This window comes from Eupeodes corollae, chromosome 3 (genome assembly GCF_945859685.1).
Source record: "Eupeodes corollae chromosome 3, idEupCoro1.1, whole genome shotgun sequence".
Taxonomy (NCBI): Eukaryota; Metazoa; Arthropoda; class Insecta; order Diptera; family Syrphidae; genus Eupeodes; species Eupeodes corollae.
The window spans coordinates 107,070,277-107,082,707 of record NC_079149.1 but is presented as its reverse complement, the minus strand read 5'-3'; the positions used below and the strand labels follow the sequence as shown (position 1 = coordinate 107,082,707).

Genomic DNA, 12,431 nt, shown 5'->3' with positions numbered 1-12,431 from the left:
AGAAATAACTTGATCAATAAAATTTTCTTGCAAAATTCTGTTTGTTTCGTTGATAAGGCGACATATTTTTACTTATTTTTACTATTTTCATTTGCCAAATGTCAAACAGCTGCAAAAGTAACAACTGTTCAAATAGAGGTTTATTAAAAAAAACTTCGGATTGGACAAACCTTTGTTTTTAAACATAAATTCCCTCAATGTAAAACGAATAATTGAAAAGTTGAAATAATATTTAGTTTGAATTTTAAAAACAAGTCCATATTTGGATAAATATCAAAATTATTAGATTTTGAAAAAGAAGACGTAAAACACGGTGATATTGTTAGTTCCGTTCTAAATGCTTATATTTTATTTTTTGATATTTGAAGAACAAAGACATCAGGGCAATCAGAGCGAATACTTTCTTTTTTAAATTATTTTTTTATTCGAAATTTAGAAATACTAAAATTCATAGCTATTAACATTTCCTTCAAGATGAGAATTTACTATTGCAGCATTTAATACACAAGTCAAGAACTATAGAATTTAATGTTTATTTTCAACTACACAATTTAATAATTAAAAACACGATTAAAAATAATATATTTCACTTTTATTAACCATTAAAAGCTTACAAAACTACGTGATTATGAGATAAATCCTCATATAAAATCTAATTTTTATGATCTTCTAATAACCACAACAACAAACATTGTGTATCCAAATTTATATTATTGTAACTATAAAGTTCCTGCAAAATTTTAAATCTGAAAAACAAACCCCACTCAATATTCAAGCTTCAAGTACTTATGTATATATTTTCACTTCAAATTTGAATGGAAACACAAAATAGATACATATATTTAAAATTTCATATTCTGAAAATACAATTTTAAAGTAAATCTTTGTACTGTGATGATGTGTAGGTTCGTCTGCTACCCTATTTCAATTGCCCTTGAAAAAACACCACATTTATTCAGGTGCCACAAAATATTCTTGATACCACATAAGTAGGTATAGGAAAGGTACCTCTATACCGACTGAAACTCTCTATACAGGGGCAAGGATGACCGACCCATCATACGCCATACCGGCCGGCTAAAGCTACAAAATCCATCCATACACAACACAACATTGTGTTACCAAACATCCATACAACATCAGCCAATATATCTGAGCCACAACAATACGAATAATAATGTTCCTCATAACTCTCGACAGCCTTTCCAATATTATTTTATATCAACCCTCTATTCAAAAAGGTGGAAAGATACAAAATGTTCGAAATACATATAGTTAGGTATCTACTCGTCGTCGTCGTAAGTGAATATATAGAAATAAAATGAAAGATACAATGGAAAAGTGTGGTGGCTGACTGACTGCGACTGGGCTGGCCAAACAATAGGTACATCCAGCAAACGGCACCAGCACCAGCACCAGAACAAGCAACAGCAACCGACCAAGTTGAGTAAAGTTTTTCCTACTACTATTGAGTCTCTAGCCTTCGATGAAAACGGTTCGTCCGCAGAGAATAGATAGAAAGATACACAGATACTTTTGGAGCTGCTCTTTAAAAGATACTTCACTTTCTCGTAGATACATTTTATTTACTTTTTTTTTGTTTTTTAATTTTGTTTGCTTGTGCTCGCGTTATTCGGGATACAAGTTGCTTTAAGAAGCTGTGCTCCTTCCTGTACATTTTTTGAGTGTTGGTTTTTGGGGAGAATTTCAATTTTACGGAATAAGATATTTTGTCATTTGTGCTTGGGGGAATCCAAGACAGATGAGAGTGTCCGCGGTAAAGTATATAAATAGACTTAAGTTGTGATAAATTAAAGATATCCTTGCGAAGGATTAAATTATAATCCGCCAGAATTTAAAACACCAAAATCCAATTACAATAAAATTGAAGACAAAACTGTACTTCAAAAAGGACTCAGTGGAGAAGGATGTATGTCTATATAAATAGAAGATAGGACCAATATTTTTGTTTTTACATTTTTTAATTTTAAATGCATTTTGAAGAAGCACCTTGGAAGTCTTCCCTGGAAAACAAAACAAATTCAATGTAAGATACTTAACAGTGTTTCCGAGAATCGATGATATTGATTTAGCGGCGTGTGTGCTCGGGTCGTATATTCGTATATGTTTCCGCGTTTTTGTTTATTTTTGTTTTACTTTTCTTTTTAATTTTTGTGTGTCGTTAAATTAAACTTGAAGAAATAAATACGTGTACGTAAAATAAACGTGTGATGCAAGTTCTGGTCGAATAGTGTATAGGTATGTCAAAAGTGACAAGAAGAAAAAAAAGCTTAGCTTAACGTGCTTCGTAATAATCTAAAAATAAAAAAGGCTAGTCTGTCGTCCTGCCTGAATTTATTTATCTTCTTCTAAACCAAACAACCATCCATCCAAACCAATCCCAATCCCAACCCCAACCCTAACCTGTCAACAATAAAACCGCCTAATGTATCTAGATACATGAGTGGTGCCTACGTATATGTGTCGTTTTGAGTCGATTGAGTTACGTCTATTCATCAAACTTTGTTAACATTTTTTTTCGCTAACTTTTTAGAGCTGTGCGAATTCGATATACGGATACAAAAATAAATCTATCGTCATATAGTGGGGAAAAGTTCTTCAATATTGATTCGAGTTCAATGTTCACTTATCCGCATCATTGATTGACACGCGTAAAAATTGTGTGTTTCCTCGCCTTTAGATAGGATCTATATCTAGACCGACACCAACTAAAAAACGTCTAAAAGTGACTGCAGGTGGTTTTTGAGATTTCATTTACCTAACTGCCTAAGTTCGGCTGATTTTGCGACATAGGTCATCATCTGTAAATTTTCAAAACGTATAACAACACTAGATACAGTCTTATCAACACCATGCGTGTCAAAGTCGGCAAACGTATCTTAATGAGACGGAATAAATCGAAATTTAAGGATATTTACATACAACCACAGTAAGTTTTATTTTTTTCACTTTATGTTTTCAATCGAAAAAATATATCGTCATTCTTTTTTAGATAAAAGTTACTTTTAAGTCTTTATACTTTTTTATGACCTTTCTTGGATTAAATGGGCCATCATCCCCAAGAATTATGTTCGAAATTATAGACTTTTTAAATTTGGATAAGTGTTATAAATCAGGGCGAAGCTTACATCTTTTATTACTTATTTATTTAACATTTTAGCTGGATGTTGATATTAACAGAAAAATGAAATTCGGGTTTTTTCCAGAATCAGTGCAAATATTTTAGCAAATTGTGTTTATTTTTGCTAAAAAAAGACACAATAAAATGATAAAAAAGATAATTGTGTTGACGAGATGAGAGTTATCACTTCATTGTGATATAAATTATGATAAATTATATAATACAGTAAAAGAGCAAACATGACAATTATTAATATTTTTGTGTACTTTGTGAGGCTATAAAATGCGGAGGAGCATAAATGAAGACGAAGTGAGTGGCAGTTTTTTTAAAAGGTTAAATAACACGCTCTTTAAATAAATAATAAATCGAAATAATTTGATAGACTTTGGTTAAATGTCAATAACACCTACTTACACTACAAATATTTAACGATACCATTTTTAAATTAAAATTCAAGACTTTTAGCCGGTATTAACAAGATATTGTGATATGCACAATTATGGGAATTTGGTCCTTCTAATAACAGATTTTTTTTTAATGATTAGCATTTTTTGTTGATTAAGTTAATTTAAGTTTATTTATTTTCAACTTAATATCATTAGTCTACAGACGGAAATTATTCAGAATTTAACAGTCTGGAAGATTGGAAAAAAGGAGTTAAGTTTTGTTTGTATTTTAACTGGGCTAACTTACTTTCGTTTTAGGATTCTCCAAAATTTGCCTGGGTTTGTTCAGAAGGCGAGTTCCAACGAGGCTTTGGATAGTGTGATTTTGTTATTTGACAATATTTTTTTTTGGAATCTGTCTTTTTGACAACTGTTAATTGATGTATGCTCAGTTTGGTTTGAAATTTTTTTAACAAATGGACTAACTCTTGAACAACGTCTGTAAATTGTGCAAATTTATTACAAAAAAAAAAGGCTGGGATGCGACCCACACTGATAATTTCCCATCCCTTATGACGATTTGTGTTGGGTTGAAAAGTTGTCAGTTGATTTATTCTTAAAATTTTAAAATGACCCACAATATGTTTCATATAAAGAAATAGTTTAGTTTGAAAATCTAGTTTTATTTAATAGATTTTTAATCGAAAATAAATTTTTACCAATTTTAGAAGCATTTCCAAAATTTTTACAAATTGGATTAATGAAATTAATTTGAGAGATATCAAGAAGCGAACATCAACGTTTACCAAATTGGCGTACTATTTTTTGTAGATTTTATTTTTTGATGAAAAAACGGGCTGTTTGATTTTTATAAAAAAAATGACTGAATATCGAAAACAATATTTTCTGTGAAATAAAAAGTTTGAAGACAATATTTTTAATTTTTGAAATGCTATTTGAGTCGAAAGTAAATTTGTACCATGTTTTAGTATTGTTTTTTTGTGTTTAGGTTTTTATTTTTTGTGAAAAAACTGTCAATTAGATTTTTCTCAAAATTTTACTGAATGTTGAAAAAATATTTTTAAAGGGCAAAAGTAGTTTAAAGCTTAAAGTTTTGAACAAATATTTGAGCTGAAAATCAGTTTTTACCAACTTTTATAAATTTTTTTGTTTAGGTTTTTATTTTTTTGTAAGATTTTTCTTAAAATTTTTCCGAGTGTTGAAAACAATATTTCTTATAAGTTAAAATTATTTGGAAGCCATAATCTCAAATGTTTGAAAAGATATTTAAGTCGAAATTCAATTTTTGCCAACTTTGAGTAATGTTTGTTTAAGGTTTTTATTTTTTATAAAAAAAATTGTCAATTCAATTTTTCTTAAAATCTTACCAAATGTTTAAAACGTTATTTTTCTTTGCTCAAAATTGTTTTGGAGATAAAATCATTTTGTATTCGTAAAACTTTTGAGGTGACAATTTTTTTTTCAGTTTTTTGATTTATAAAAAAAACCTTTAATTGATTTTTTTCAAAAAATATACTTGTTTGGTAACACGTTACAATATATTATATAATATTTAATTCAAGTCTCTAGCATTTTTGGTTCGTAAGATATTTAGGGTTAACCAAAATGTTCACATTTTTTTAAACTGCTATGGTAAAAAAAAACACCGTCGCAGTTTTCTTGAGAGAGAGAGAGCAGATAGATCTTTCTGCATAACAAAATCTATTTGAAGTCGATATCTCTTTTGGTTCTTGAGGTATGGACGACCAAAAAACGTCGCGAATGTACGAACGAAAAATCTTTTATTTTGACTCTTGAGCGTCGATGAATGTCAAAATTTCCAATTCGAAAAATCGGACCAGTTACAATAACTTTCTAGGGAAAGTTAATAATAGTTGTATGACAGTTAACGTACGTTTTTGTTACACATTTAAAAAAAAATATTTTACATTTTCTTACAATTATTTGAAAAACTTTATCTTTATTAAAAAAAAATCAAAAAACTTGTCAAAGATGGTTTTTGTTTCATTGTGAATTCATTGTTAGAAAAAAAAGGACAATTCAATAATTATATTTACATTTTTTTTAAGTTTAATAAAAAGTTTAAGGAAAGAAGTCCTGGAAGCTCTCTCAAAAAGCTTAAATAACCACCCGAGTGTTTAACCTTGACCAGCTGCCAACGATCAGCCGATATTGTGCTATCATCATCGCTCCTGTCAATGACCGCAATCACGACTTTGCCCTTCGTAACGTCACTGAAACTGGCTTGTTTTCTGATGGGACTGAGGGGCGTGCTGGTGTTGTGCACACGAGGCCGTTTTGGTGTAGAATAGACGTAGAGTCTTTACTAGTCCTTGTTCAAGCAAGAACACTGTTTGCCCATTCAACGCGAGCGGTTTGCTGCGGTGTCCATTCAGACTCCAATGATGCACTAGAGGCCTTTAGGATTTTCGCAGCTTGCCGCCTTTGTCTATTTAGGCTTTTTGAGAGCTTCTCCTTTCCATTTCTGGATGTACTCTCAGTAGTAGTGGTAGGGCCATTATATTCACAATCCTGCCACTACTGACATTAAGTACTGCTCCATTCCTACTCTCGTTGCTACCAACAGCAGAGGAGGGTTTATGGATTGCCACTACTCCCTTCTCTGTGTTGGCCTCACGAGATACGGCAACAGGCTTTGACGCCAAACTGCCGCCCGGTCTTAAAGCGGTAAATCTTCATCTCATGTTTTTTTTGTTTTTATGAATTTTTGGTCCCACGCGTTGCGAAGAAAGAAAGGTCCATCTGTACAGAGATTCGCAAGGCTAGTTAACCCGGAGGTCGCCAGGTATCCGGATACTCCGTTAGTGACTGGGCTATTTTTGAATTGGGCCCCCAGCCAGGCTGATCATCGGCACGGGTCGTTTAACGCCTTAGATCCAGCCCAATAAAGATAAAAGGTGGTTGGAAAGGAAGAGAAAGGAGAAAGAGTTAATTGATGTTAAGAACATAATTCTGATATGTAAGGAGATGATTAGGATCGGTAAACAGCAAATGAACTAGGTGAAAAGGAGCACCGCACATAGGAGCTGTCTAGCTTTTTCACCATTACAAGGTGGGAGGTGGGATAGGAGTTGGTGACATAAACGTTGGCTTGTATGCCTTGTTTATGTGGAAAGGGTGATGATTCTGTAAAGGCTCTAACTTAAGATAAGAACGTCCTCTTAGTTTCAGGACTCATCTGGGGAAAATTCTCGATAATCATTGACTTTACTCAGCTTCTACAACTCGACAAGTTCAACGTTGAAAGTAGACGTTTTAGGTAAAGGTATAAGGCAAAAAAAAACTTTCATACATTTTTTAAAAATAATCTTTCTTTTGAAAATATATTTTTTGAAGCCTTTTATGTAGTAAGGTTTGGTTGAATTTACTGTCCGTAATGGAATAGGTCACACTTATTCCAGTTGTTGGTCTATTGTTATACGACACACGTGCATCTTAATGCTTGCTTCTGAGCTCAATGAAACTAATTGGAGTTCTTTACGAAACGTGAAGAAAGGTCTTAAGTTTTTGAGCTAATGGACATTAACAAAGAAGCCTAAGAACTGTTTCTTTCTCATCCATACAACTTCTGCAAAAGGTTTTTTAGAATACGTATAGACACGTGACGTGTTGTTTCCTATTAGGTAGTGTCCGGTTTTGACACCGATTATCGAGCTTATTATGCAAACTGCTTAATGATATCAAGTTCTTTATCGTTTTATATATGTATTTTAAACCATATCCTAAAAATGGGACGCCTCAAAAAATATTGAAATCATTAAAATTCTCCAAAAAAATGGTAAACATTTTGCAGTCTCAACGATAAAATTTAGCAAGACATACACAAACAGCTTGGAAAATATTTTAAGAAACAAAAGATATTAATAATGAGCGGCAGTATGGCTTTAATAACAATTGGTCCACCGGTGAATTTTGTTACAGATGCACAAATCTGTGCATCGTTTTTTATAAATGATAATACTTTAAATTTCAAAAGCATTTGAAAGAGTTTCGCGCCAACTTACTAGAGTGAACTAGGGCCTCACCCAACAAACTTCTCCATCTAGCTCGGTCCCTAGATGTCTCTAGTTTCACGCTAAAAGTTGGGTGAGGTCACTTTCCACTTATGCACGCCTTGTATCCTGTGGGTATTGATTCGAAGACTTTCCGGGCCAGAGCATAGGTTTCCATGCGCTCTATCGTGACCCAGCCATTTAAGTCGTTGGACTTTTACCCTTGTGACTAAGTCTACGTCACTGTACAGCCCGTACAGCTCATCGTTCCATCTTCTCCTCCACTCACCTTCGATGCATACAGGACCGTAGATCACACGAAGAACTTTTCTCTCGAGCCGACCCAAGGTGCTTTCATCCGCTTTTGTCTTAGCCCATGTTTCTGCACCGTATAGCAGGACAGGGAAGGTAAGGGTCCTATATAGCGATACTTTGGTCCCTCGGACAGGACTTTACCTCTCAATTGCTTTCTTATCCCAAAGAAACAGCGGTTAGCAAGAGTTATTCTGCGTTTGATATCAGTGCTGATGTTGTTTTCTGCGTTTACATCGGCGCCTAGGTAGACGAACTTCTTGACTACCTCAAAGTTACGTTTGTCGATGGTGACGTCTCGCACCAAGCTAGTCTGAAATTTAAAAATTAAATACTTGTGTTCCCTATTGCTCGGTTTTGCCTCTGACTGCTCCTTATATTATTAAGCAATTTATTGTTTGCAACTTCAAATCCATTGAACTTTTTCGCTTACAAAGGTAGCCTCAGCTTTTCATATTGGTTTCTAGATTCACACTCTTGTCCTTCGGATGTGGAGCTTCAACGGCAGCACATTAAATTCCGATCTTTCAAACATTGTCCAATAGGGAATTATTAACCGTGTACAATTTAATACATATATTTAGTGTGTTTTTTAAACAATTTTAATGGCGCTAAAAACAACGTTTTAAGTGCTCTGTGCGTTTCTTCAAATATGAAGTCGAAGATGCAACTTTTTCACCACGTACCGACTCTATTTCAAAAATTAGTTAATATTGATGTTCTATTATTGACAAATGTTCTGTTTACAAAACAATTTCCTATTGTCAATTTTGAATCACAATCTTGTTGAATGAAAAGCGTATATGTCTCTTAGACAGAATTAAAAAACAAGCTTTGAAAATGATTGGCAGTAGAACTATACCCGAAATACCACCACAATATTTTATGTGTATCTTTGTTTTAATGATTTGTTTATAAACTATTTTGTCAGCCAGTTGCTTTTTCCCTTCTCTCAAATAGTTTAGTCCTAATAATCGAACTTCCATTAATGCCCCTGACGTACTGTCAAGTTTAGAGATTCTTTGTTTAACCGTACATAAAGAATGTGGATTGATTTACCCAACTCTGTTTTTCAATCTCATTTTGATATTCAAAACTTTAAGATCAATCTACACCGGCAGTCCGCTTTAAATCCTTTCCTTTTTTCGTTAAACTTTCACTGTGTTAAGACATTAAGAATGTTAAGTGTGCCTGAAAATTTAAAGTTAAGATTTTTCTTTATTTTTTATTAGTTGTGAAGATCGACACGCAGAGTTATTTATAATATTTATAATACTTATTTATCTTTTAATTGGTATTTATTAAAACATTTGAAGTTTTATAGTTTTAAAAATAAATACAAACTAAATAAATGAAATTAATTAAGAAACTGCAAAAAAAAACACATTTGTAGATTCTTGCTATTTTCTTATTACCAGAACTTGTGGGCAGCTGTACAGCTACTTAGTTAATTAAATTAATATACTGTCATTTCTTTATATATGTACACAGATGTACATACGTATAAAAATATATACTATATACAATCGAAATGCACATATTGCAGTTTCTTTCTTTTTATTTTATAAAGAAGTTCAAATAATAAAAATACATATCTATATGTAAAATAAACCCTGTCAATTCAATGCAATTCTGGAATGGCACTCTGTCACATCACGTGTGGTGTTTCTGTTTACAGAACCATTCAAATAGGTATATATTTGTAGGTATGTTATGATATAAGTACTTCTCGAAAAAATTTACATATCTCTATGGAAATGTGATGAAAAAATGCGGCTTATAGTAAAAGATCTTAAATCTATATACAAAGTGGAAAACGGCGTTCATTAATCTATTTGAAATACACACCAACCACCATCGCCACCACCCATGAATAGAAACAAGTAAATTATATACAAAATATATTAATATTCAAATCTGTATAAGAACAAAAGGCTTAATGAATAAAATAATGTAATGTGTAAACATTTTACAGCTCCCCATCATGCATTTTATTGATTTAAGTTTTAATAAAATAAATATTCTTTGACAAGTGGTTTATGCAAATGTTTTAACATTTCAAATGTTAGACAATAAAAATTAAAATAAATGCATACATTTCTGTTATTTTTTCAGCGAAATATTATTAAATAATTTGATATCCAAGCCTTTTAAATGTTCATTCAACAAAAAAGTCATTACAATATTTTGTTTGTAATTGAAAAGTGACTATACGCAACCTACGCCAAAACGTTTCTTAGGAAGAAATTCTTTTTAAATTTTGAAAATTTGATTCGATTTTCTATCAACGCACCTATGTATACTCTTGTTAACCTATAACCTATTGGTTTTTGCATCACAAAAGGGTAAAATAACATTTTTGTCTGCTCTTTAAATGTCAACTGCCATTCACTTACTTTGAAACAAAAAAAAAATTGCTGTGTGATGAACGTGTGATGATGATTGAAACAAGAAACAAAAAAAAAATGTAACCCTCGTTATGAATTCAACAGCATGAAAAAGTGCTAATGATTATTGACTTGGAAAGACCATTAAATATTCTATCAATGGCGGTATTGAATTTCAGAAAACATCTAGTTCCATAATTGATGCGTACATATGTATTGTACGCACTTCTTGGGAATATAAGAACTTAATTGAAATAAGTAATTTAAAAACAAAACAAAAATATTGTATACAGAAATATAAAAAGGAAAGACATTTAACATGCTACAAACTTGTTAAATGTCAGAAAAATATGAAACTATGACATTTAAAAATGTCAGACAGTAAATAAATTAATTTCTTAAGTAATTTTATCGTTTTAAGAATTGATTTGAAACAAAACGAAAAAATTATAAGACATCAAATTAAGTCACCTCAAAAATTTCTTATCTATGAATTATTATAATATAAATATTAAGTGTTACAAGTGACAGGTGAAAATTTGTAATATGGCAGTTTAGCAACTGTCAAATAATTTGACAGGTTTGCAGTATTTTTCAAAATTGTTCTAGAAATATTGGTCAACAATTGTTTATCATAACAAAATGTCATGAAGTTTTTTACTTTTATAAAATTCGTAATATTATAATTAAGCTATTTTTTTAATCATTCGCCGTTGCCTCAAGATGGCATTGGAAATTGTATATTAAAAGTTAGGTAGAAAGAAACAGCCCCATAAAAACACATGATTAAAGTTCTTCAATTTTTATGAACAAAGATGACATCAACAATTCTCTGATAAATGCCACGAATTTTCTCAAAAAAATGTTTGTACGTGTAAACTGACAGTGACATAACTGTCACGACAAAGCTGTCACTGTAATTAATTAACATTTAGTGCATGTTACCAATCAATAGCTGCAATCAATCTCAGATAGGTAGGGCATTCGGATTTGTTCGTGTCTAACCTGAAGAGCTGGGCTATCAGAAAAGAAATAGAAAGGTTTCTAGGAGTGTCTGGTATATGTTGCTTTTTGACATTTTGTTACTTCTAACATTGAAAAATTGTTCGAGAATCTATGGAAATTGAAACAAGTTGTAAAGGTTTTGTTCCATACTTAATCTTATTTCGATCATAACTTATTTCAAAACTATACAATAAAATTGTCAAGACAAATTTGTCCCTATTTATAGGTAAGCATGACAATGACAAAATTGTCACGACAAATGTGTCATTATCACAAATTGTTCATTATATTTTTCTGACAAATTTGCCACCTGATGGCGAAAATATTCAGTATTTTATAAAATACAGATTTTTTAAAGAAGTCTGACAAATTTATGAAATTGTCACCTGTCAATTTTCATGAAATAGGTTCCAGGATAGCAGTGAATGAACGCAGCCAATATGATGGAAAATAAAAACGTGTCAAGCAAATGCGACACATATGTCGAACTGTCACCTGTCAGATCAGATCGGAGAAATCTATGAATCTGTCAAAGGTTAAACATAAAGGGTGATTTTTTTGAGGTTAGGATTTTCATGCATTAGTATTTGACAGATCGCGCGGGATTTCAGACATGGTGTCAAAGAGAAAGATGCTCAGTATGCTTTGAAATTTCATCATAATTAGACTTCGATCTGCCACAACGTCGAATTTTCAGTGAATGGGCCCTAGAAAAGTTGGCAGAAAATTCGCTTTTTTATCGACAAATTTTGTTCAGCGATGCGGCTCATTTCTGGTGAATGGCTACGTAAATAAGCGAAATTGCCGCATTTGGAGTGAAGAGCAACCAGAAGCCGTTCAAGAACTGCCCATGCATCCCGAAAAATGCACTGTTTGGTGTGGTTTGTACGCTGGTGGAATCATTGTTACGCAACGTTACGGTGAATGGCGATCGCTATCGTTCAATGCTAACAAACTTTTTGTTGCCAAAAATGGAAGAACTGAACTTGGTTGACATGTGGTTTCAACAAGATGGCGCTACATGCCACACAGCTCGCGATTCTATGGCCATTTTGAGGGAAAACATCGGAGAACAATTCATCTCAAGGAATGGACCGGTAAGTTGGCCACCAAGATCATCCGATTTGACGCCTTTAGACAATTTTTTTTTGGGGCTACGTCAATT

At 32.3% G+C, this 12,431-nt stretch overlaps 1 protein-coding gene across 2 annotated transcripts in view; it reads left to right on the top strand.

Moving 5' to 3' along the window:
* The window catches only part of LOC129949504 (P protein), a 106,739-nt gene that overhangs the window by 22,511 nt on the left and 71,797 nt on the right, over positions 1-12,431 (top strand). The window contains exon 1 of one of the 2 annotated variants that reach the window (XM_056061010.1): positions 1,463-2,950. The exons of the other annotated variant lie outside the window; for it this stretch is intronic. Within the exon in view, the coding sequence (XP_055916985.1) occupies positions 2,874-2,950 (77 nt within the window). The 5' untranslated portion in view covers positions 1,463-2,873. Of the gene's footprint in view, positions 1-1,462; positions 2,951-12,431 lie in introns of those variants that run through there. 2 annotated transcript variants of the gene reach the window in all.